Below are 26,580 nucleotides of genomic sequence, written 5' to 3'. Positions count from 1 at the left end.
GGTTGCTGGTGTGCTAAAGATCCAGTGCACATTTATTCTGAGAAGCGAAGTTGCATTTATTTTTGTGCCTACCTTTCACCCTATTGTGAGTGTAAAAAGGCTGAGGACTAGCATAGGTCAGTGGCAAGTCTCTATGGCCAAGTGGGGAAATGAGGATTATGGAAAAGATCAGCAGTACCTGCGTGTCACTTTATATGCACACACACAAAATCTCTGTGTTTAGAAATGTAAAGCCTGGTAGATGAAGAAGTATCAGATAAATTATATTGGAAGTTAAATGTGGATTATTTGGAAAGAGATAGGAAGATGTCTCTTAACTAATATATAAATGTAATGCCTGTGTCTTATAGTTTGGGTTAGGGGAAGTAACAAGGAAGCGAGCTGCCAAACATTAGAGAATCACATTTTGCCTATTTTGCTTTCATTACTTACCTGGTTGGGTTGACTCTGAAGCCCAAATCTCGCCTTATTCCAGTAAGTATCTCTATCAGTTAAGGGAGAAATCTGACTCACACTGGCTAGCCAGCTGAAGGGCCTCAGGAAGCTAAGTCCTGCTCTGCCAGCAGAGATGGAAGTAGGCTAGCAGGTCAACATCCCACTAGATGTCCTCTGGTCCACATGTGGAAAGCTCTGCTGGAATAAGAGTTCCCAATGGTGGAGCAGGGAGAAACAGTATGCATCTGAGGTGGGAACAGAGATGTCACATCCTAAGCCTCTTTGTTCCCTTGATATACCTCTGGAACTAAGGTGCTAGGGTAGTTAATTCCCTGCCCACGGTGAGGTGAGGGAAGAGGATGTGGCAGTTACTCTGCCAGCAGATCTTCTCCTTTCACCTTAGTCGATGTAAGGTAGGATTTCTCTGTTCATTGGATCCCATTGCTATCACTACTGTGTATGACATCTTCAGCCCAGGGATGGGGAAAATCTTGTTCGGATTGTAACCATGTCTACTTTAAAGTAGGTCCTATTGAGTTCAGTGGAGCTTACTCCTAGTTAGGCGTGCTTAGGATTGCAGTCATAAACTCTCTGTTGACAGATTAACAGTGTAATCCTATGCATGTTTAGTTGGAAGTAAATCCGACTGTATTCATTTGGGTTTAGGATTGCACCTTCTTATGCATTTTATTATACCTTTCTTCTTCAGTCTCCTAATTGCCTACTCATTCACAACTTCAGCCACTAGTCAGGAAAGGTAGGAAGATTAGCTTGCATATGTCAATATATCTGACAGGTGTGGGAGGCAAAGTAGAAAGCGTGTTAGTTAGCAAGTGTGTGTATATGTGTGAAAATTTGCTTGTTGAGCATTTGAACAAAGAAAAACTGATAGGGACACTTGTATGTTATACGCAAATGTGTCGTCTTCATTTTAGGATATTTTAAGGTAATCACAAATGAAACATTGACAGGTACAACTGCTTAGATCAAGCAAGTCAGCATGACAGCAGTTGAATGTAATGCTTTGTACCTGCTGTGTGTACATTTGGCAGGGCAAGCCAACTGTTGCAGAACTGTCATCTGATAGTTTCATTGGTCACGTAAATACATAACGTGCAGGCACAGGGTTATTATGGTCTGATAGCACACAATTCTGCAAATTTTCTGCCACTGCCTTTTCAATTTCTGGATGGGATGCTGCCTATGAACTTAATATACTTGAGAGCTCTGTGTACACTGCCTTGAGCTCTGTGGAAGAAAGGTAGGATATAAATGTAATAAATACGTATATGTTGAGCAAACTAGCCTTCTTCTCTCGGTGTAGAACAGGCACAGGGGCTCACCACCTGTGGTCCTCCAGTTGATGCTGCACTACATTACTGATGATTGGCCATGCTGTCTGGAACTTACGGGACCTATAACCCTACAGGTGCCACAGCTGTGCTTCAGGTTTTCAATCCACAGCTGAAGCAAAGTCTTAAGTACCGTTTGCTGCATCTGGTTGCATTCAGTCTCATTATCATTGTCTCTTCCAGCTACCCACCTGCAGTTTTAATTTAGATTGTATGCTCCTTGGAGCAGGGACTTGTCACTCCACTCTTTTACTGCTCTTTAAATTATGTATAGATGACTTACAAATCTATACAAATAATAATGGCTGTGATGTGTGTAATATTTGCACATCTGCTTGCTACCCTGTATCATCTTAAGTACAAATGTGCTGCTGCTTCCTCTCCCTAATACAAGGCCTTATTATCCCAGGTAAACTTCTAAAGTTTCTTAATTTTCACCCTTCCAGTTGGTTCTGCATGCTCATGGGTTAGTCTCTCATCATAGTACCCCCCCCTCCCTGTTCTCAGTACTTCCACATCTGCGTCCCTGTTGGCTTCTTAGGGCTTGGGCAGTGTTGTTCCTTTCTCTAAGTCCTCCTTGGTTTTTGTGAGTAGCTTGTAACTTTTTAGCTGAGAGGTAAGATTTTTAGACTTGTAACCGTAGGCACCTTTCTGAATGAGTTCCTTAACCCATAGGTCTCTTCCCTAATCTTGCCGTCAAACCCATCAGATCCAATTTTCCTATTGCCAAACAATCCTTCTGGTTCAGAATGTGCCAAGCTTTGGCGTAATCAGTGCTTATATTATCTTTTGCAGTTCCCTGGCTATTGGAACCAGAACTGGGTACAGGCTTTTTTCCTTGAGTTCTGTGGAGCAGCTGGATCAGGTCCATGAAAGCAGTAAGTCCATTCTGTTTTGATACAACAAAATATTGGCTGATGACAGGCATTATCCTGCATTACGGCACTTTAATCTGCCTCAATGGATCAATTCCATTTTATCATTCCTGCTAGAAAACAGATGGCATATCTTGGCTGCAGCCTTGCTTATGTTCAAACTGCACTAGATGCAGCTGCGTTAAAGGGACAGTTGCCCACAAAGACAGCATAAAACAGTAGTGGAGATTCTTCCTTGTTTTGGACACCAGTATGAATCTAAAGCAGTCTTGAGCCTATTTGCATTAGTAGTTCAGTCCCAATCATTCCGCTGTGAGTTGGAGCAAATTAAATGCACAGCTGTGCAATCTTCACTGACTTGTGGGAATCGAGCCAACGTTTTCAAATATCCAGAGCTGTATCTCCACAGTAAATAGGCGTGATCACTACTGGGAAAACGCAGTTGTGCGTTGCAGTAGAGAGTCTGAGAATTTAGGGGGGGAAGCTTCGATGTGAAACAATGACCTTTTTATTCGTAAAGGCAGCCCAGCTGGCCTGCAGTAACCTATGTGAAGTCCGGATAGCTAAGTTGGTTAGACCATTGTGCTGATAATGCCAAGGTTGTGAGTTTGGTCACCATATCACCATATGGGACAGCTGCATATTCTTGCTATTGCAGGGGGTTAGAACAGATGATCCTCAGGGTCCCTTCCAACTCTACAATTCTATGATTCTATGTTACATGCAGATCCAGAATGTGATCTTAGTGGGTCCCTTGAAATGCTTCCCTAGCCATGTGGGAGCTCTTCCATAAGTGATGCTGTTGAGCTGCTTTTTTTAAAATGTGTGATTTGAACTAATATTTCAGTGACCCGATCAAAAAGCACAGGGATCAATCACTGGGATATCCCACATGGAATCTCCCCTGCTGCCGCCCCACAAGTAGAGTGCCATGGTCAGGATATTCAGGATTGACCTGCCCCTTCACCCTGTTTGGATCATCATAGGCGACAGCAGAGAACTGGCTGCAAAACATGCCTTTGAAGCTCAAGACCAGCCTTTTGTAAAGCATCCTCTTCTTGAAAGCCTTCAAATAAGAGACTCTTGTTGTCACCTCAACTCTGCCTCCTCCCACCCAATGTTGAGTGATATAGATGGGACAGTTTCCTTCTTTTTAACCCAAGCCTATCATTCTGTAGTTCAAACCCATTGCCTTTTCTGCTTTCCTTTGGTGTATGGCTGGTTCCCCTATTGCTGGTGGTAGGCATGATCAAGTGGCTTTATCACTTTAATATCAATGGAAATTATTATATAAGTGCTGAAATGAATGACTTAAAAATGTTTACCCTTGGCTGGGTCAGGTGTTTTCCTTCAGATATTTCAAAATTGCCCACACATTTTTGCTTAATCTCGCTGCCACACACCCCTGCCCCCCCCCCCCCGCAACCTTCAAGCCTCCTTTGCTCATGGTTCAGTATTTCCATGAGGTCATCGTAGAAAGCTGTGTTTTCAGGCACTTGGAATATTATGTTTCCATTAACAGCCTAAAGTGGCCTTTGCTTTGTATGCCACAGAACCACATTCTTTTTGAAGAGCTCGTAGTCACGGGCATGGTTCAGGTTGCAAACGCGGTGGGGAAATGATTTTATAAAGCGTACTTAGAAGTGCTTAAACAAGATTAGAAATTCGAAACAAAGGGGCAAAGATCAGCTTTCCATTTAAATGAAATACACATCCTGCGCTGTGGTTGCTGTCATTAGCGTTTCACTTTAAATACCTCTTTTAAAAAAGGCTTCCATTTGGCTGCATGATCTAATGCAACTTAGCAACACAAAGATATACATTTGTCAGCCAAGGTCTGCCCATTTATTACAGGTCAGTTTAAAACTATGCTGAACTGTGTCCTTGGGTAGCGCTCTGTGACCAGATTGTGACAATGTACTTCAGGGCAACCTGACCTGCTAGTTTTTTGTGTGTTTTTTTGAGCCACAAGTAAATCATTCAGCTGCTCCTTCCACAACACTGCTGAAATCCCACCTCTCCTGTCCTTTCCTGCAGTCACAAATACGGTTGATGATAATTTTTCTCTTCAGCTGTTTTTTTAAAAAAACTTTGCATGTAGGAAGATCCATATTTCTACCACTTTCAGTTATAGCCTGACCCTTTGCATACTTAAAGGTAAAGGGACCCCTGACCATTAGGTCCAGTCACGGACGACTCTGGGGTTGCGGCGCTCATCTCGCTCTATAGGCCGAGGGAGCTGGTGTTTGTCCGCAGACAGCTTCCGGGTCATGTGGCCAGCATGACTAAGTTGCTTCTGGCGAATCAGAGCAGCGCACGGAAACGCCGTTTATCTTCCCGCCAGAGCGGTACCTATTTATCTACTTGCACTTTGACGTACTTTCAAACTGCTTGGTGGGCAGGAGCTGGGACCGAATAACAGGAGCTCACTCCATCACGGGGATTTGAACCGCCGACCTTCTGATTGGCAAGGCCTAGGCTCTGTGGTTTAACCCACAGCGCCACCCGCACCCTTATGCATACTTACGCAGATGTAAATCTCACTGTGTTCAGCGGATCCTACTCTCAATTACATTATTTAGATAATTAAATGGGTATAGATTGCATGCATATATTATATGTCTCCATAATAGCTGCCATTGGATGCCAAAGTAAACCATGGTTTAATGTTTTGAGAAAAAGCCTGTGTGACTCTTGGGCTCATGTACAAACACCCTCCCCTTCTCTGTTGTGACTGTAAAGAGGAGATGGGAAACTCCCATTTTAGATTTACTTCAGTGAAATGTGTTGTCTGTTATTTGACTGGTTAAACTTGATTACTGCTAGCGGAATCAAGCCAGCTTCATAAACTATGGTTTGAAGTTGACTTGTTTCCATTAACAATAGTTAAGGTTAATGTGTTCATGTGTAGGTTTGGACCACGTAGCAAGCTGCAGTTAATCTAAAATGGAAGCAAAAGGGTTGTGACCTTGGTGGAGAAGGAGAAGGAAGCGCATGCACCTGAGGCTCACTGCAATTCATTTTTGTAATGCTAAACCATGGTTTAGCACTATGTCCAAAGCAGCCTGTTGTTATTCCAGTTGAAGGGTAGGCAGGGAGAACTACAGAAATATCTAAATCTCCTTTTAAGGCCACCCAGGCCTTAATACAATACAAAAAAATAAAGTAAAAAGAAGATTGTAAAAGGACAACATAAATTTCACACAAATAGAGCAGCAGCAATAAAAATCCAATTCAAAGTACCTCCCCCTTCCCCCAAAGCCTGAACAAAGAGGCTACAAGTTGTGTGAAGATGTACTTTTTGCATTCTGAAATTCTTTTATGGTGTCCCGCAACATTTCTGTTGCATTAGCTGGGAAGCAGACATTTGAACTCACATAGTCTGTGTAAGATTGTAAAAAAAACAAAAAAACCCTGCTTGTTTGGCTCATGCGACTAAGCAGCTGTTAGCAAAGATAGCTTGGGTGCAGGTTGACTTTGGGACTGGGGCCAGGAAGAGAACTTTATAATCTAATACTGTGTCCACTGGCCTAGAAATTTCCCCCTTTTCTCTAGTTTCAGCCTTCAGGAAGGACGGGTCATCCCTTCCAACTGTGGCTGTCAAGTAAGTAAGGGATGAGATTATGTACATCTTGTCCCTTCCATCTGGAAACCCATTTTGTTTCCTCCCACTTGACAGAGCCTTCTATCTCCAGGGAGGTTGTCTTATTTTATCAGCTTGCCTTGGGCAATTCACCATTCCCCTTTTTGTTGGGGTGCATGTCCCCTAAGCTAGGAGGAAGAAAAAAAAAGTATTATAAGAGCTTATTATACCACACACCCCTCTCATAGTAGGAGAACTGGCTTCTCAAGTTAGCATCATACAGATACTGTAAAAGAAGCTGATTTTAAATTCCTTCTGGAGATGAGCCATTTGCCTCTGACTTCCCTGTTCCCTGAATGTGACCTATGCGAAGTTCCGAGAGCGAAGGCTAATCTTTGGGAAACAGCTGATGGCTCAGCATTTTGCCCTTTTGCATATATGATTCTCCTCCCCTTAGCAAGAGCTTTTCCATCTCTTTTCGTTTCGCCCCACAGATGAAATCCCAGATGTTTACATCGTAGAGCGCCTCTTCTCCAGCAGCCTGGTGGTGGTCGTGAGTCGCACGAAGCCTCGGCAGATGAACGTCTACCATTTCAAGAAAGGGACCGAAATCTGTAACTACAGTTACTCTAGCAATATCCTCTCTGTCCGGCTCAATCGGCAGGTAAGAGGGTAGGGACTTTCCTCACTCCCAAGTCATAAAGATGTGTGATCTGAATTTTCTTGTTCATACTGTTTGTGGCTTAGTCTTGCTACAACCATTTCAGAAGAACTATTCCCCTTGGATTGCAAGTAGTTATCCATCTCTGCCCCCGCCCCCAAGTACTCCTTTTAGCTCAGGGTCAGGGAACATTGCTGGACTCCAAGCCTCACCATCCCTTGCCATTTGCAGTCTACCCATCTTCTGTACATTGCAGCATCATTTCATGATTTAGGAAGCAGGAACTGCCTTAGCCCAGCCTGGCTCTGGTTCTTACTTTACAAAACCTTCATAAGAGCAAAGTTTGTTTCTCTGTGCGTGTGCTGTTATTTTTCTTGATTGGACTCCTTAGTGGAAAACCTTAGTTTTGAAAATGGAAGAATCGTTTTCAATGGAGCTGCTGGGTTCCAGCACAGTTATTAGTTGCACATGTTGGCAAAACTATGCTTTGGTTTCCAAGTGGTGAGAGGTTTCAACTGGTGGGAAGAACTAACCACTCCCCACCCCTGAAATGTGAATATAGCAGATTCCTTTGGAGCAGAGGTTCTGCTACTAATCCTTGTTGGGTTGCATCTTGGCCACTGGTTGTCAGCAGTGTAGCTCCTGGCTTTTGACAAAGTGTCTCTGAGGCTTCTCTATTGCCCTGGCTAGAAGTGCAGAGTGATTCAGCTTATACCCGTATGTGCTGACATTGCATTCAGTGGTGGTTGTGCTGTAGAACATCAAGGAACTGTCTTGCTGTAAGGGACTGAAGGCCTACTTAAAACCAGTGTTTCAAACAGTGGCTAACCAGAAGCCTCTAGGAAGTTCGCAAGCAGGGCGTAAAGATGGTGGTCTTTCACTGTTTGTCCTGAACATCTGGTAACCTCAGGTATACTTTGAACATGGAGGTTCCATTTATCAATCATGCTATTGATGGATCCAGCTTCAGTGAGCTTTATCCTTTCTAAATCTAGCTTGTAGCCATCACCAAATCGGTTAATAATATGTTGCATGTACTTCCTTCTGTCTGAATCTCCTGCCAAAGATGCTCACTCTGTGACTGTAAGAGGAAAATGTCTCTATTCACTCCCTCCACGCTACATTGAATTTTATGAATATTATGCCTTGCTCCCTCGGTTGTCTTCTCACCCACCCTGTCGGCCCTAAATTGAAAAGTCTCAAATTTATTAGCATTTCCTAACGGGAGAGGTACTCCACTCCGTTGATTCCTATTGTCCAAAACAAACATCCTTACTTAAACATGCATATGTATGTGCAGGTCACAGTTCTGAAGTAATGGCTGGTTTCTTGTGAATTTGAATCAGAGCCTTACTTGAACCTGTTAATTAGCTTGCAGGTGTAAGAGCACCGGGGATCAGGGCCTCCTTCCACATCAGTGGTGTTGTGTCACCAGTAAAATAGATCCTGGGCTGAGTGTCAACACAAGAGATTTGTTTTGCACTCTTTGTGCTGTTCACAGCCCTCCGGTGGTCACTGCACACTCTGTGCTATGTACACTTGTGTGTACATATTTGCTCAGCCCCCGCCCCCTTTAAAGATAGGTACACTGCAATTGCAACAGGTGTGTGAAGGGTTCATGGCAGAGACAAAAAGAAAGGTTAAAGTGCTCATCCTGAAGAGGAAATGAATGTAAGATAAAGATTTGTTTTTAGGAGTTAACAGCAGGCTTTAAAAGACAAAACAGGTAGTTGAGGACTTTGCTTTTATAGGCAGTTGTGAAAGCTATGTAATTATAATTCTAAGTTAGAAAATTCAAAGCTGGCAGCTATCATTAAAGATGTCACGTTGGACTGCAGAAGAGGAAACTTTCCAAAAATGAAGGAGTTGGTGCAGAGGAAGCTGAAAGGGAAAGTCAGGAGTCAAATTTCTTCAAAACACTTAGGAGTGGTTTAAAAACTCAATGCTAGAAGCTCGGCTACCATGTATGCCACAGTTCATGAAAGTTGCCACCAGGTTTTCAGCTTCCATGGTCAGTAACAGTATGCGCCTCTAAATAGCAGTTGTGCTCAGCTTCCGTTTGCGAGCTTTCCATGAGTATTTGGTTGGTCACTGTGAGAACAGAGTGCTGGACCAGATGGGCTTGAGCCTGCAGGGCTCATCTTACGGTTGCCAGGGAATATCTTCAACTATAGGCATGATGCAAACTTTTCGGTTTTCCTAGCATTAAGTATGAGGTGTCTGGAAGGCATTACCAAAATGACTCAGTGTGACCACTTGGCAATGCTATGCTTGGGATTCTGTAGCTAGAAAGAGCAGAGCAGATTCTATATTCTCAAAAATCAGAGAAGCCTTGGCTTCAAGTAGCAAAGGCTATTCCTCAAATTAAAAAAAGAAAGAAATCAAGTTAAGTTTTTAATTCTAAAATCCTGGTTTCAGATAAATGATCAGCACCTGTGATTAAGTTCTTATTAGAAAGATCACTCTTTCAGGGCCTGAGGCCTCGGAGCTTCTGGTCATACACTGGCATTATTTTGGGTGCTCAATTTCCCCCTGTTTTTGAAATACCTGCTACATAAATAACCCCTTCAGAGCACAGGCACAGTTTTCATTGGCAAAAGCTGATTGGCCAACAACAGTCTAGATTCCATCTTTAATCTTGGTTGATGCCAGATACAGGAGCAACTTGTCAGAGATGAGGTCTTGCTGCTGCTTCCAAGGTCCAAGGCTGTTTCCTCAAAGAAACAAGACCTTTTCGTTTGCACTTTGGGAATATGTTATCATTGGATTCTTCTCTCCTGTTCAGTGGCTGTGCGCTGCAATCTTATGCATGGCCCATCAGATGTAGCTGCCATTGAATCCCCAAGTAAGTGTAGGATTTCAAACTTAGTGTTGGTGGTCACCGCTGCAAGAGGTGTGGATGGGAGCATAACTTTCCAACCAGTCAGATGCAGTCAGATGGGAGCATAACTTTCCAGCCAGTTAATGCTGTGCACATTGTCTTGACACCTGGAAGAATATGACAGTTAAAGCACTTTGTGTCTCTACAGAAGAAAGCCCCATTGACTTACTCTCCGGTAAGTGAGCATAGGATTGCAGCCTGAATCATCATCATCATGGATAAATGCTAGGTGCTGTATCTGGGTTATCTCAAGCTCATGTTTTGAAATACCAAATGCTATCTTTCAGCTTGTAGGACACACACTAAAAATGTAACGTTTAAATAAGCTCTGGTACCCTTACTGAAGTTTTTTCTAATTCCACCTTTTGAGTGGATATGCTTTTAGGGGAATGGTATTTATTCCAGGTAGAGGGCTATTCAGGCAGATGTAATATAGAGTTGTACCTTAACTTCTGGAATACGCTACTGTTTTAGTGCTGGAAGATTTGAAAAAAAAGAGGTGAAATGTAGTCTGTTTTAAGCTGACAGATCTCCCTCTACCACTTCACTTCTATATCTTCCTATAGTGCAAACAGTAGTTTATCTTAGTGATTAAGATAATTTTTCTTGACCAAACCAAGTTCAGCAGAGATCATATCTCTTTCTGTTTGTTGTGAACACCTGATGCCTTTTCTCCCAAGTAGATAGTCCGAGCCAGTCTGTGAACCTTCCCAGTGCAACTGGCATGTGCTGATGGAATGTTTTGAGGCCTATCTTATTCCTAAGCAACAACTTGTGCTTTTTTTTTTTTTTTGTATTTGCAGAGACTAATTGTTTGCTTGGAGGAATCTATTTATATCCATAACATTAAGGACATGAAGCTTCTGAAAACGATCTTGGACACCCCTCCAAACACAACAGGTAAGGGAATAAGCCTGGCTTTCTGTGTAAGAAATGGGGGTGGACTTAGCGCAGAGAGCCTGGAAGTTCATTGCAAGTACAGTGGTGCCTCGCAAGACGAAATTAATCCGTTCCGTGAGGCTCTTCGTATAGCGGTTTTTTTGTCTTGCGAAGCAAGACCATTGACAGCTTAGCGGATTAGCGCTATTAGCGGTTTAGCGGCTTTTAGTGGATCAGCTGATAAGCGGCTTATCAGCGGATCAGCTGATAAGCGGTTTAGCGGCTTAGGAAAAGGGGGGGGGGAAAGGGGGGGAAACCTGCAGGAACTCGCAAGACATTTCGTCTTGCGAAGCAAGCCCATAGGGAAATTCGTTTTGCAAAGCACCTCCAAAACGGAAAACCCTTTTGTCTAGCGGGTTTTCCGTCTTGCGAGGCGTTCGTCTTGCGGGGCACCACTGTATCCCTATGCCACTGCTATGCTGTGTCAAAAAGCCCCATGGGGTGCATTCATTCAATGGAAAGGCTTTCTCTCACCTTTCTAACATCCTAAGGAAAGTGCTTTTGTGGCTCTCTGCTTCTTGGGGGTAGCTTTGTTGCTTCATTCAGCAGTAGTAACTGATAACCAGTTTAAATTGGGGCAAAAGGACCTGTGGTTTTCCTTGTGCTGTGATGGTTGCAGGGCTAATAAAAAAACCAAGTACACATTTCTGGGCAATCGTGAAATTATCCTTCCAAGTGAATATGCCCTTCTTTAAGCAGCCAAATGGAGAGTGACACTTCCTTCACTCCTCAGGGATTATGTCGGAAGGTTGTAAGTGAATGCTCAATTGGACTAAAACAGCCCTGGGTCCAGACTGGTGCCTGCCAGTTGATTTAGACTGCAGTTCCCGTCGGTGCTGGAGTTGTAGTCCAGACCTGGGCTGTGATTTTGTTGCAGCATCTGAAGGAGACTCTTGTTTACAGAGTTGCTGTGCATCAGGCTGCTTGGTTGACCTTGGGAAAGGAATATCTTGACAGTGTTCGGTTCTCAGTTGGAGGCATTAGTTAGATTTACATTGATCTAAAAACGTCAGGAAAGGGAGCTGGAATGGGTTTAAGCAAACAAAATGTTTAGTTTGGTTTAGTCCACGCAATGATAAGAAGAGTGAAGTACCTCCGGTGGATGAGGTTAATGGGATTTTTCTTACTCATCTACTTGGGCGTCTTGTTATAGAGGCATGTGACTGTTAAAAAGAAGTGGCAGAGGTTGTACATACACTGTGCCAAAAATTAAAATCCAATTCCCCCCCCCCCATATGTTAATTTCCTGTGAAGAAAATCCAGCTACTGCAATTGGAATAAATGAAAAACAATTTGCATGGCATGCCTTTGCTTACCTTGGAGTATCTTGTTCCACTTTCAATATGAAACTTTTCAAAGAACTTGAATTGTGTGTTTAGCAAGGGGGGGGGGGAGCTGTGGAGAAGACGTGCGAAAACAGAGGACTGTTGGAGCAAGGGAAAAGTAACCAGAGGTAGAGAAGAAATTGCCTGATACCAGGTCAGGCTAATTGTCCCACAAGACCAGTATTGTCTACTCTGACTGGCAGCCCTGTGGTCTCGGGCAGATGTCTTTCCCATCATCTGATAAGTGTGGAAGCAAAGAGCTCTTGGGGACATTGAAACTAACTTCTAACCAGTGGAAGTCTTGCTGTTGGTTCCTCTTAATGCCACCAATTCCTGTGTAGTTGCTGAGATTTCATTAAACATTCCTCACTCGGCGTGTTTCCCCATACCCTTTCCTCACTCTCTTTGCACTGGGTAACAGAGCAAGAAACGTTGAATACTTAATTTGGGGGACATAATGCTGGTTCACACACTTGCCTAGCCATAGACTACGTGAGACTCCATTCAGAAAAGCCCCCTCCCCTGAGGCAATGTGTAATGCCTACACAGTGCATATACAGTGGTACCTCAGGTTAAGAACTTAATTCGTTCTTGAGGTCCGTTCTTAACCTGAAACTGTTCTTAACCTGAGGTACCACTTTAGCTAATGAGGCCTCCCGCTGCTGCTGCACTGCCGGAGCACGATTTCTGTTCTCATCCTGAAGCAAAGTTCTTAACCTGAAGCACTTTTTCTGGTTTAGCGGAGTCTGTAACCTGAAGCATCTGTAACCTGAAGCGTCTGTAACCCGAGGTACCACTGTACAGCCATATGGTACATTCCTAATTTGTGCTGTTTCACTTCACCGTTTGTGAAATCCTGTATGAATTGGACACTGTGTGTAGTGCCACACTGCGTATTGTCTCACACCTATGGTGGTTGGGTGGGTGATGTTTACCTGCTTTTCCAGCATGTACACTGTATTTTCAGCTACCTGGCTGTGTGTGTGTGAACCAGACCACGGGAAGCTGACTTTGCAGGAGATAGCGGCAGTATAACTGAAGGCTATCACAATCACTGCTGGCCATTCTGTATTCTGTTGCGATGGTTGTAGTCATCAACAAGCTCCTGGGCCTTCCAAGGCTTTGCAGCCCTCAAATTGCTGCAAAGCCTTAGAGTTAGGAAATCTGCCCTTTTGCTTCATCGCTTTAAGCAGCAGCCTTAGCCAGAACATTTCTGGAGAGGACTGACCACAATTTGAGCTGCAGCTGACTTTGACAAAAAGCCGCAAGGGAGAGGAAATGGCAACAGCACCGTCTCCTCCCCTCGACCTGCCACCGTGCCTTTTTGTTCCTGCTCATCTGCTTTGCTTTTGGCAGGAAGCAGCTCTCGGGCAAGTTTGGCACTTGATCCCAGCAAACGACAATCTGTTTGACACCTTCCATGTACACAGCACACTTAAAGAACAAAAGAAGACTCTCCTGGGAACTAGAATAGAAGATGGGCTATGCCCCTGCATCATGTGCCAGTAAACTATTTTTTTTTTTTTTTTGTATCTTTCCTCTCCCCGCTCCAAAGAAATTCCATGGAGAATAGGTGGTTCTCTTCTGCCCCCCTCAGAATGAAGTTAAAAAGTGAGAACAGCCCTGCTAGATCAAACCAAACCCGGAGACCCCTTTCCTAGGCTGTCCCTGCCAACTCTTACCCCATCAGTGTGCAGGTGAGGTTGGGATTTTGTGTCCCAGAATAGATCCATTTGCATTTGCTTCCTATTAACCCCATCTTCCATTTTAATGTCAATTTCCCCAGCTTGGAGGAATCCTTTTTGAGCTCTTTGCTGTTCCTTTTTTTTGTTTTGTTTTTGCTCCCCTAAATGTGTCATCAGCAAAGTTGACCAACTCACTGCTCACCCCTAAACTCCACATCATTTATGAACACGTTATAAAGCACTGAAGTTGATTAGGCTGAGGAATAGAGATGGGTCCAAGGTCACTCAGGGGAACATCATGGCTGAGAGGGGATTTGAAGTCCTACTGAAGAAACACGCGAGGAGGGAGTGTGCTTCCCCATTGGGCAACATTAGTAGAGGAAGATCACGTTCTGGGTAACCCAGCATGAAGATGGTGTGTGTTTTTAGGGCCCTGCAAGGACAGCCAGACAAGGTCATTTTGTTGGGCATCTGAGACGAGCTAGATAAAGTGGTGCCTTCCCCAATGCTTCCAGCCTTGACTCAGTGGGTTTCCCCACTATTTTAGGGTGGGATTCAGTTGCAAACTGGCAAATTCAGGTTGCATAATGAATTTCGATTTGGTGCTCTTGCACAGCAAGCCTGTGTCTCCAGACAGATTGGACTTCTGGAGATGATGGGGAATTGTGGGATAACAGTTTCTTGATGGAGTGTCGTATAACTTCCCTGCAATCAAAGGGGAATGAATGTTCAGTGAATAACTGATGTTGCTGTGAACAGGTCCTTAGGAAGCAACCAATGATGCAGTTCACATGTAGCCAATAAATGCCTGGTTGGTTCCTTGGGAAGTCACTCTTGGACTCCAGATTGACCTCATTCTGGCTCTTAACAGATGGCCTCTCATGGAGATTAAACCCATTGAAAGCTTTGGATGTGATTATATTTTTAAAATCCTCTGCTACAGCTCCCAAAGGCATAAACATCCACTGGCCTGGGGCTTTGAAACAAGACAGCAGTTCATTTAAGGTTCAAAATTATTGAAAGAAGTTAATTATGCTTTGCCAAAGAGGCTCCAGCATGATCATGTTTGTTTTCATTGCTTTTTTTCTTTTACTGAAGTCTCTAACTAAAATCTATAGGCCTTACTCCCAAATACCTCTGTATTAGTTGCTGCTGAAAGGCTCTGCAGACAGGGAGACAACTCTATTCCTTTTATCACTGATAGCGTTGTGACATTAAACCCATGGGCTGGCATTGTGGTGGGTTTTTTTTAAGTGTTATATAGATATGGAAGAGTGGTGAAGTTAATTCACATGGGTGGAAGAATTGAAAGAGCAAAAGCGTGGGCTCCCAGAGACGAGATCATGGCTGCTTTGCTACACCCTGGTGTTCTGTTGCTGCACTAACCTAAGCTGTGGTTTGCTTTAGGATCTCTTCCAAACCTAGCCTTGTGGTTAAATAATTTTAACAATAATTTAATAATAATTTTATTATTTATTATTTTATTACTTGACTCCCTCTAGACAAATCACAAGCTGTAAACCGTAGGACAAACCTTGGTTCTAGTTTATGGTTTGTTTGGAGAAAGCTAAACCACAAGCCTGGGTTTTGATTACACACTAAGCATAACCGCACTTTTGCTCAGCATAGCACAGCATCAAAAGGATTGGGGCATAAATAGCAAAGTGGCTGCGGTTTCTCCAGGAGCCCACATGTTGGCTTGTTCATGCCAGTCCTTGGTTTGACTTTGTGTTTCTTGCAAACCAGACCTCTATATGAGTTTTAGAAACACAATGAGGAAATTTGTTTACAGGACCTCTAACTTGTTTTTTTGAGAGCCAAGCTGGAGGTTTTGAGATACGTGGAGGTTCACATTTGTTGTCTTTGCTCTGGAGCAAAAAAATGATAAATTCTAAGTTTCCCAACTCATCCTGTGAGTAACTTTAATGGTGGTAAAGTTGAGTGTTTGATTCTGTTCTGCTTGTGCCCTGTTGACACACTAGCAAGCCAACTCTGCTCTTGCAAAGAAGGCTCTTCCAGCGGGTCTGTTTTTTGGAGTACGGATGACCTGCTTAATGAGCATTCAGCCTGATTTGTTTGCAGAGAGATTAGCCAAGGTTGCGTCAAGCAAGTGTTACCCCAGTCTTATCAGTGCATTTTCTCATCACTTCCCTTTTCAGAAAAAGTCCGATGTTTTGGGGGAAGCGTATTTGTTTTTGCCAGAGCTCTAAATCAGCTTACATGGTGCAGCCTGAATCTGTGGAGATGTGATTGAATTCCACCCCTAAATAATGACCACCTGGAAGAATCTCCATGCCTTGTTGTTAGGACTTCTTTAGTTTCCTCTAACTGCGCACCTTATAAGAGCACCCTCTGGCAGTGTAGCTACTCTTTCTTGTTCTGTACAAGGCTCCATATGACAAATAATTTGCTTTCAAGCCTCCCACTAATGCCCTTTTCCAGTTTGCTGCTCCTAGGTCAACTGGGTTCAGTCCTGAAGCCTGTATCTCCCAGACTTTGGGGGCAGAATTGCATTCAGTATCTTCTGATATCCTGCTGTTACATGTTTGGCTGCTGCTTATAGAGGGGAGAACATTCTGTATTTGTCCAAGTACATCCTTACCACTCACACATGGGGACAGGACCACTGTGACATTTATAAACATTGGCGAGGGTAGGTTTGCCAGTAGACCTGAAGCTCTGTTCCAGGAAGGTAAAGAATTGTGTTCTCTTTTTTTTTAGTGGAGAAATTGTGCAGTGCTGGACTAAACAGATCCATTTGGAAAGCCCCCCAGAGTAGTTTTAAGACAGTGTCTTTAGTGAGGAAGGACCATGGTTCAATGGTAGTATATCTGCTTTGCATGCAGGAATTTCCGGGTTCAATCCTCAGTGTCTCCAGATAGGACCGGGGAAAAGTTCCTGTCTGAAACCCCGGAAAGCTTCTGCCAGTCCGTATAGACAATACTGTGTGACATGATACAAGGCAGTTTCCTATGTTCCTGTGTTCTATTAATCCCCCTGCTTTTGTCTACACAAAGTACAGCCCCTCCTCTGAGATCTCATGTACAGCAGGTCCTTTGTCTTAAACTGGGCTTGTTTTGCCTGGTGCAAAATCCCGCCACCCCCCATTAGCGGCTAGTGTGCAGAGATGACACCAGAATAGGCAGAGGGAGGCAACTGACTATGACCCTCAAACTTTCAAGTTAATTTAGGTTAGGGATGCACAGATACAGAATTCATGTTCGGGGTTTGTTGGCCTTTCAGGTGCTCATGGCCTGGCCAGGTGGAGGAGATGGGCAGGTTGGGGGAGGCATACTTCCTTTAGCGTTTGGGGTGCAAGCTCATGGCCTCTTTAGGGCTGCACATGCAGTTGATGCTCCCTCTCTAGAACAGAACATCTGGCTTAGCCGTGGTTTGGGAGAAGGATGCTCAAATGAACTCGTCTCTCCTGTACTTATTCTGCACCTTTGAAATATTTTGCAAGGAAAGTCTGAAGTATTTTGTTTGTGCCTCTTGTGGAAACTAGTTCTTAGGACATCCTAGGAATAATAAAGAGGGCAGCCATTCAGCTTTCTTTTTTGCAGCCTTGCACTTAGTGCCTTCACGAAGTCAACTCTGTAGACCTGAGCACTTTCCCAGGCCCTTCACAGCTTGTTTTCCTGCTCGGCTGTCCCGAACAAAACCTCTAGCTGGGCCTGCTGACTCACAGCGCTGCTGACTGAGTTTGTTTAACTTCGGAATTCTCTCGATCCTCAGTCATCTCCAAAGGGCTTCAGGAAATAGGCTCTGCTGAATGTTCTTTCTACAGACCACAAGCCCAGAGACTTCCTTTTCAAGATTTTTCCTGGCAGTTGTCTGGCTTGCATGCTACATAAGCCAGTTTCTTTGTGATGTGGCGCATCCAGCTCCCTTTAAATGCAAGCCTTGCAAATGTGGCACTTATCTCAGATGTTCCTTGTTTGGTGTTGGAATTGTTCTTCGTGATCTTAGTCATATATACCGATCGATGCATCCATGACTCCTTAAGCTGCTGCAGTAGTATAGCTGGAGAGGGATAGCGTACCTAGTGTTATCTACTCCCTGGAAACCTCTAGATTGGATTACTGCAGTGTGTTGTATGTGGGGCTGCCCTTGAAAACTTGTTTGGAAAATGCAACCCATGCAGAATTCCCACACTACACTGTTGCATATAGCACCAATTTCGGTACAGCTGCACTGGCTACCAGTTAGTTACTGGGATGCAGTCATACCTCATGTTACGTTTGCTTCATGTTACGTTTTTTCAGGTTGCTTCCCGCGGCGACCCGGAAGTACCGGAAAGGGTTACTTCTGGGTTTTGCTTCTCGCGCATGCGCAGTAGCGCTAAATTGCACTTTGCGCATGCGCAGTAACACCAAATCACGCGGCACACCTGCGCAGATACGGTGCTTCAGGTTGCGGGCTTTTCATGTTGCGAACGGGCCTCCAGAATGGATCCCATTCGCAACCAGAGGTACCACTGTAAATTTAAAGTGCTGCTTTGGAACCTAGGAAGCCTATCATGGCTCAGGACCCCAATACCTGTCTCTTTCTACGTGAACCAACCCAGACCCTGCATTTGTCATCGGAGGCTCTTCTCCATGTGCCCCTGCAAGGGAGGAGTGGAGGGTGGCGGTTTGAGACCAGGCCTTTTGCATGGTGGCTGCCCACTTGCAAAACACTGTCCCCCAGGAGACACACCTGGCATTGTCTGCTTTTAAGTGCCAGACAAAAACTTTTTTGGGAGAGTAATTAGGTGAGTTTTGAGCTTTTTGTGTTTGTGCTCCCCGTTTTAGTGTGTGTGGGGGGGGTGTGGATTTGTATTTTTTCATCCATATTTATGGACAAGTGTTTCAGGTTCTTCTTTTACAGCGGTATCTCGGGTTACAGACGCTTCAGGTTACAGACTCTTCAGGTTACAGACTCCGCTAACCCAGAAATAGTACCTCGGGTTAAGAACTTTGCTTCAGGATGAGAACAGAAATCGTGCTCCGGTGGTGTGGCAGCAGTGGGAGGCCCCATTAGCTAAAGTGGTACCTCAGGTTAAGAACAGTTTCAGGTTAAGAACGGACCTCCGGAACGAATTAAGTACTTAACCCGAGGTACCACTGTACTCTTGTTCCTCTGTTTGGTTTTAATGTTTCTCATTTCTCTTCTTGCATTTAATGCTGCTTTGAGATAACTTGGTGTAAAATGCTGCAGGTAAACAGGGTGAAATTCAGCGTTGTGTTCTTCCAGTTTAATCCGCACACGTATTCTAGCTTACCAGACTTAAGGAGAATGCCTCTCCTTCTCTGTGTACTGTTCTGGGGCTTCGTCTGAGCCAGTTTCAGCGGGAAGAGATTGGGGGTGGGGGTGAGAGAAAGCTCCATTATACAAGTGGAAGTCCTTGCGCAGGCCTCCCTCTGACAGGGCTGGTTAGATGAATACCACCCATAATAAATCATAAATATATGTCCGATTCAGCTGTTACCCTTCTGCTTGCTATTTCTCTGGGGAAAACATGGCAACTCTGAGTCATTATAAATGTCAGGTAGCAGCTCAGCTGCTCAATGATGCCTCCATTCCCCACTCTGACGAAACTCAAAATCAGGGCAGGTTAACCTTTGGCCCTCCAGATGTTTTCGGACCACAGCTTCCATCATTCCTGATCATTGGCCATGCAGCCTGGGGCATGATGGGAGTTGGAGTCTGAAAGGCCCCGGGTTCCCAGTCCCTCTTCAAGACAGTTGGAATTTGTGGTTTCCTCCTTCGCCATTTCTTTTCTGCCTTGCATTCTTTTCCTTTCTATTTTTGCAGCAGAAGAGAATCAGGTGGCTGGTGGATGACAAGGGCCAGATAAATATCGCTGTTAGGTTGATGCTGCCAGAGCTGTCGGTCATGATGTCAGACAATAGCTGTGCCGAGCAGAGGCTTTGCTGCTCTTGGGGTCTTGCCAAGGAAGCATAGCCTGGCACCAGTGTTTGTCTGAAAAACACACATGGTCCTATTTCCTGTCCAAGAGTTGTACACACCATCTCTTTGGGATGCCTTCAGCCTTTTTAATAACTCTGAAAAGGCCATCAAAGGGGGTTCCTGGCGTTTCTTGTATGTACCTGCTTACAGATCGTCTCTTCTTGTTGCTGTGCTATGTCAACAGTGGCTGCAGTAGGCTTAATAAGGGGCTTCTTGGACCCAGTGATTCTCAGTGTTTTTGTTACCACATAGAATCCTATTTTGGCATTGAGCTGTTTTGAATTAATAGATATTAAAAAAGGAGTATTGTTCTTTGAAATGAAGAGTATTGTTCTTTGAAATTCCCGAAGTTTTTAGAGCACTTTGAAATCTCTGTGATGGAACAAGCAGTACATAATGTCATTTGGGCCTTGTTCTCACTGAGCTGTTAAATTGCACGTGGCCTGTACCATTGACTGCAAGATGAACTGTTTAATAACAATAATAATGACAACAACCATTTTATTTATAGGCCACCCATCTGACTGGGTTGCCCCAGCCACTCTGGGAGGCTCTCAGCAAAATATTAAAAACACAAGAAAGCATCAACCTTTAGAAACTTCCCTGAACAGGGCTGCTTTCAGATGCCTTCTGAAAGTCAAATGGTTGTTTATCTGCTCTCTGTGGGGAGGAAAAGAGACTCCTAAGAATAGCCAGCCTGAAGCACTCCTCCCAGACACCCCAGTTAGTTAGATCTGTCTGCTGGGAAATTATTTTCTGTGATAGATCTTTCTATCCTGTGACACACACACACAACACAGTTTGAAGTGGGACATGCATTCCAGATGTGGGCTTATTCACTTGAATGAGAGCCCGGTCTTTTGTCACTTGCCCTTTCTGAGGGGCTGCCCTTTCCGAATATCGTGACGCGGTGCCTGACAAGGGGAGGAAGCGGGCTGTGCCACAAGAAAGGAGGCCAGTATTCCAAGGGGTCGCTTTCCTGACTTCCAGCTTTACATGTTGAGTTCACTCGAGGACTCCGGGAAGCAGTGTCTGTGGGCTTTTTCTCTCATCATTGTAGAGGAAATGTTTTATGCTGCGTATGCTTCTTTCTGCCCTTCTCTGAACCCATGCTTTCCCAAAGTGGAATCCCTGGCACCGTCATGGTGTGTGTGTGTGTGTGTGTGTGTGTGTGTGTGTGTGTGTGTCTCTGGTTTGGGATCCCTTCCCATTCCGTACAGGCATTTAAGACTGCAACTCTGTGCTGTTGGTTTTCCTCTACCAGCATAAAGTGGTTTGGATGAAAGAAAATCAGGGTCGCCAGTGCACATGCATGTGTCTGCAGAGGATGCATTTCCTGGTACCCACAGTCACCTCCCCCTACTAAAAGAAGCATTCTATTGCAATCTGTTGAATAGGTGTGTGTGTGTGTGTGTGTGTGTGTGTGATGGCCACAACAGTTGATCAACCAATTTATGAAGGCACATTTGTCAGCCACTGAAGTATAATGTCTCCAGCTGGCCATTAGTGGTCAGTTTGTCTCCCCCTCTGGTTTTTCAGGGAGGGAAACCCCCGGGGGACCTTTTGAAAAGGGACTTGCATTGTGTCATCCCTAATCTGAACCCATTTTGGGCCGAAGAGAGCCAGTTTGTTTGTTTGCAACCTTTTCCAAAAATAAAAAATGACTAGGCAGATTAAAAAATGTAGTGAAGATGCAATGATGATAGGGAAAGACATTTTCTCTTCTTCTTTACAAGAAAATGGCAGCCCCTTGGAAAAGCTTGCTGGGGGATGGCCAGGGCTGTACAGTGGGACCTCGGGTTAAGTACTTAATTCGTTCTGGAGGTCCGTTCTTAACCTGAAACTGTTCTTAACCTGAAGCACTACTTTAGCTAATGGGGCATCCCACTGCCGCCACACCACTGGCGCACGATTTCTGTTCTCATCCTGAAGCAAAGTTCTTAACCTGAGGTACTATTTCTGGGTTAGCGGAGTCTGTAACCTGAAGCGTCTGTAACCCGAGGTACCACTGTATAGAGAAGTGTCTGCCTGTCATCTCTAATGATGGGGGAGGTTTAGCATTGCTAGCCTCCATTCAGAAATCTGTGGAGGCAGGGGCAATAATGGCAAGGCTGTTCTCACTGTGTGTTAGTGGCAAGTTCTCCATGTCATTCCAGGTGCATGCAAGATTCTTAGAAGCGGCTGCCTTAGGGGTCTTGGTTATCTGTTTCCACCTGCAAGAGTCAAAGGAAAACCACTTGCGTCTTCCCTGCACAGCAACAAATGCTCTCCCTGTCCTCCACATCCAAAGGAACTCATTGTTTTCCCATTTTGCACACCACACCATGAAAATCGCCCTTGCCAACAGCTTTCTGAAGGATTCCGGGGCTATCTCTCTGGTGATCTCCAAAACAGAAAGGCTGCGCTGTTTTTAAGGGCATAATATGAAGCAAGGGGCTGGTTTGTGTAAAAAAAATAAAGGAGACGGGGAGCGATTGAGAATGAGGTGTTTTATTGACAAAATAGTCTTTTTGTATTGTGCATGGAGCTGTGCCCTCACTTGCCTGCAGGTGTCGCCAGAGTCAGAGAGATTTCCTGTTGCAGGTGAGGAGTCACCTCAGCCTACATCTAGAACAGGGGTCAGCAAACTTTTTCAGCAGGGGGCCAGTCCACTGTCCCTCAGACCTTGTGGGGGCCAGACTATATTTTGAAAAAAAATATGTGAACGAATTCCTACGCCCCACAAATAACCCAGAGATGCATTTTAAATAAAAGCACACATTTTACTCATCTAAAAACACGCTGATTCCCAGACCGTCTGCGGGCCGGATCCGGCTCTTGGGCCTTAGTTTGCCTACCCATGTTCTAGGCCATGGGTAGGCAAACTAAGGCCCAGGGGCCAGATCCGTCCCAATCGCCTTCTAAATCCGGCCTGCGGATGGTCCAGTAACCAGCATGTTTTTACATGAGTAGAATGTGTCCTTTTATTTAAAATGCATCTCTGGGTTATTTGTGGGGCATAGGAATTTGTTCGTTTTTTTCTTCTTCAAAATATAATCCGCCCCCCCCACAAGGTCTGAGGGACAGTAGACAGGCCCCCTGCTGAAAAAGTTTGCTGACCCCTGATCTAGAAGTGCCAGCAATGGGACCCGTTGCATTTTCCCCAGCAGGAAGCTCTCTCCTTCTGCCGCTGTCCATAAAACACCCTGCCCATACCGTGAGCTCAGCATCTCTGCCTGACAATGCAATTTGTTTCCCTCCACCTCTAGGTTTGTGTGCACTTTCTATTAACCATTCCAATTCCTACTTGGCATACCCCGGCAGCACGACCGTCGGCGAGATTGTGCTGTACGACGGAAATAATTTGGTAGGTAGAAAGGAATCTCGCAATCTGAGCTCTGGGGGCCCATGTTCTCTGGAACTGTTTCACTTCAACAGGCCCTAAATATTCTTTTAAATCAGGCTCCTGGAGCATGGGAAACCTACCTTATACCAAGTCAGACCAAGGGTTTGTGTAGCTCAGGCTTGTCTGCAATAGCTGGCAGTGTCTTCCCTTTTTTGCCATTTTTTTCCCTTTTCAGTTTAAATTAAATCAAATTAATTCAGATTTAAAAGTTGACTTCCTGTCCCACCCATATTTGCCGCTCAACGTTACAAGTATTTCCAAGTTGCATTTTAAAAAACCATATGTTTTTATTTTGAAATTCATTTGTAATTTTCACTTTTACAAATTTTTCAAATTCACCAAAAAAACTGCATTAATCATTGACTTCCCCTCCCCCTTTTCATGGTTTGTTCTAGTTATCCTCTGCTGCTGCGTCTTCTAGTTACTCCGTATTATTTCTTTCCCATTTTATCTCAGCTTAATTTATACTGCTAGATTTACTCTAATCCTGCTAACGTTTTAATTTGTTTACAGTGATTCTTCAAATATTCTACAAACAATTTCCAGTCTTCCTTAAATTCTCTTTCTTCCTGATCTCTTCTTCTGCTGGTTAGGCTTGCCGTTTCTACATATTCCATCAATTTTGTATGCCATTCCCTCTTCTTTGGTATCCTTCCCTCCCTCCATTTAAAAAATCTAACATATTGTAGCATTTACCCCCTCCTCTTCATTCCCCCATGGCTGCTCTTTTTCACTTCCTGCTAGACCTTTACTTAACTACAGTATACTCCCAAATAAGAGTTACTCTTCACTTTGTCAGCCCTCATAAATCCTTAGTTATCAATCAATAATTGCCCACTGTTTTTCATGTACAAACGTCTGACTGGTTCCAAGGCAGTGCCTTTGTAGCATTTCAGATGGGGCTCTTGGCCAGCTTTTCTTGGTGATTCTAGTGGTCGAACAATGCCCATGGTTGAACCTGCAACCTTCTGCATGCAGAGTAGATGTTCTGGAACTGAGCTCATCAGAGCTGCATGTATGTGCATAACTGAAGTAAAAATAAAACAAGGGAGACTGACGTCTCGGAGGGCGCTGCCAGACTGATGCTATTCTCAGGTGGGGTTGAGTCTCATCCCAGCAAATCCAGGTCACACAGCTGTAGTCGACTGGGAGTTCTTGTGCAACAAACCCACTTCCACCAAAGTCTGGACTTTTTGCAGTAAGGAAAGTGATGGGGAGATAGATGTGACGCTTGCTTTGATGCAACGCCATCTGACCTCCATGCAAACACGGATGAAAGCTCAACAAGCAGCTTGTCAGGGAGCACCCTGATTCTCTGTGCCTTGACTATTCAAGTGCTGTCATTGGGGGCATTCTGCGCCCTTAGCCGATGAAGCCTTAATTTTGCCATAGCTAAGGAAGGAGCATGGAGCTGATGCTCATTGGGTAACCTTCCGTCAATCACCGGCTCTTAGGCTAGCCTACCTCACAGGGCTGTTGTAGGGATGAATTGAGGAGGGGGAGAACCAAGCATGCAACATTGAGCTCCTTGGGAGGGAAGATGGGGGTATAAATGCAATAAATTATGCAATTAATGCAATTAATAAAATACTTTTGCTTACAACAATCTGTCTACACATTTTTGAAGAAAAACTGGAAATCCTACCCTTCTCCCAGGCCTTTTTTTTTTTTTTGGCTCACACTTAAACTGTTTACCTTCCCAATAACAGAGAGACGTCTGTTCAATTTCCGCCCACGATGGGCCCCTCGCTGCCCTGGCCTTCAACTCCACAGGGTCAAAACTAGCAAGTGCTTCTGAAAAGGTAAGTGAGCAAAATGTCTACCACTGGAGAGAATTACAATTGGCACTTGTGTTTTCCCTGAGGAGCAAAAACGAGTGTTGTGTTTACCTTTTGAATCCTTTGGCAAATTAGTTACTCACCCTAGGCAAAAGTTTCTGGTATTTCACTTAGGGTTTTTTTTCCTCTTCCATTTTAAGCTTATGCCCGCTTGCCTTGTCGTCAGCACAGAGAAATGTATTCAAAAGTTTGCATGTCCGTTTTGAGGAGGAGCCATTGGTGTTAACATACTAATTTAAAGAGAAAGCTGGCAAAGGAGTAACCATCTTGCATGTGGCTACATGTACCAGAAGAACTGGCATTGAGTACTGTTCCTAGAAACTGCTGCAGACTAAGCCTGCTTGCTTTCAAGTAAGTTCCACTGAAATCAGTGGGGCTTGCTTCTAGGTCATAATTGAGGTGTAAGCCCCCAAATTTAAGCAAACTTGTAAATTAATCCAAAGTATGTTTACTTGGATGTAAATCCTGCTGAGGTCAGTGGCGCTTGCTGCCAAGTCATTTGTGCTTAGAACTTTAGCCTTAGTTGTAAGTTCCAATGAAAGCAGTGGCTTCTATGTAGTCTTAGGATCACAGTACCTATCCTAATACTGTTTGTGAGTGCTAGGTAAAAGTAAAGGGATCCCTGACCATTAGGTCCAGTCGTGACCGACTCTGGGGTTGCGCCGCTCATCTCGCTTTATTGGCCGAGGGAGCCGGCGTACAGCTTCCGGGTCATGTGGCCAGCATGACTAAGCCACTTCTGGTGAACCAGAGCAGCGCACAGAAATGCCGTTTACCTTCCCGCCGGAGCGGTACCTATTTATCTACTTGCACTTTGACGTGCTTTTGAACTGCTAGGTTGGCAGGAGCAGGGACCGAGCAACGGGAGCTAACCCCATCGCGGGGATTCAAACCGCCGACCTTCTGATCAGAAGTCCTATGCTCTGTGGTTTAACCCACAGCGCCACCCGCGTCCCTCGTTTGTGAGTGCTAGGAAATACTTAATTTATTCTTGTGTGTGTGTGTGTGTGTGTGTACATGTACTGAATGTCCATGCCGGAATAATTGTAGCATCTCTTCTGTGAAGGCAGCTGGTCCTTGCAACCTGATGGCTTTGTGACTTTCATGCCTTACCTGTTTTCCTTCAGGGGACTGTCATTCGGGTGTTTTCCATCCCTGAGGGGCAAAAGGTCTATGAATTCAGAAGAGGAATGAAGAGGTCAGTGCTACACTCATCAATGGCTCTTTTTCTTCTTCTTTTTTGACCCCATATGAAATGCACGCCCTGCTACCTAGGAGGGTCCTTACCTAGGAAATGTTTCGGGAACACTCTCCAATACACATGGGAGAGCCTGCTGCCTTTCCTTGCTTTCACAGCCATTGAACGCAACACATTTGAGAAACAGTATGATTGGTGTGGGAGTTTCTGGTATCACGCCTGGCTGGTCCAGTATCATTGAGGTTTTCACTGGTACACAGCGAGTGCCTTCATTGGGCGTAACTGTGGGGAAATCGCTGCTTAGGGACGCAAGTACAGGAGAGGTATCAAATAGGGTGAAGTACTTTAGGGATCTTTTTTCCCCACTGTGCTTTTTAAAACACCGGTCCATTCTTGCAAGGTGTGCCGATGCTCAGAGGCTATTTGAAAACCTAGTACGGGAGCCAGAATAATATGCAGTATTATCCCCAT

At 44.5% G+C, this 26,580-nt stretch overlaps 1 protein-coding gene across 3 annotated transcripts in view; it reads left to right on the top strand.

Annotated features, from left to right (window-relative positions):
• The window catches only part of WIPI1 (WD repeat domain, phosphoinositide interacting 1), a 46,170-nt gene that overhangs the window by 7,831 nt on the left and 11,759 nt on the right, over positions 1–26,580 (top strand). For 2 of the 3 annotated variants that reach the window (XR_013835827.1, XM_079965566.1), the window contains exons 2-7: positions 2,583–2,665; positions 6,740–6,909; positions 10,591–10,687; positions 22,937–23,034; positions 24,783–24,875; positions 26,039–26,109. Coding sequence is in view for 2 of the 3 variants with exons in the window: in XM_079965566.1 (XP_079821692.1) it covers positions 2,583–2,665; positions 6,740–6,909; positions 10,591–10,687; positions 22,937–23,034; positions 24,783–24,875; positions 26,039–26,109 (612 nt within the window). In the remaining variant the exon portion in view is untranslated. The remainder of the gene's footprint in view (positions 1–2,582; positions 2,666–6,739; positions 6,910–10,590; positions 10,688–22,936; positions 23,035–24,782; positions 24,876–26,038; positions 26,110–26,580) is intronic. The other variant, XM_079965567.1, reaches the window with a different exon arrangement.

Source organism: Podarcis cretensis, assembly GCF_951804945.1.
Source record: "Podarcis cretensis genome assembly, chromosome: 2".
Lineage (NCBI taxonomy): Eukaryota > Metazoa > Chordata > Lepidosauria > Squamata > Lacertidae > Podarcis > Podarcis cretensis.
This window is presented reverse-complemented; position numbering and strand designations above follow the sequence as displayed.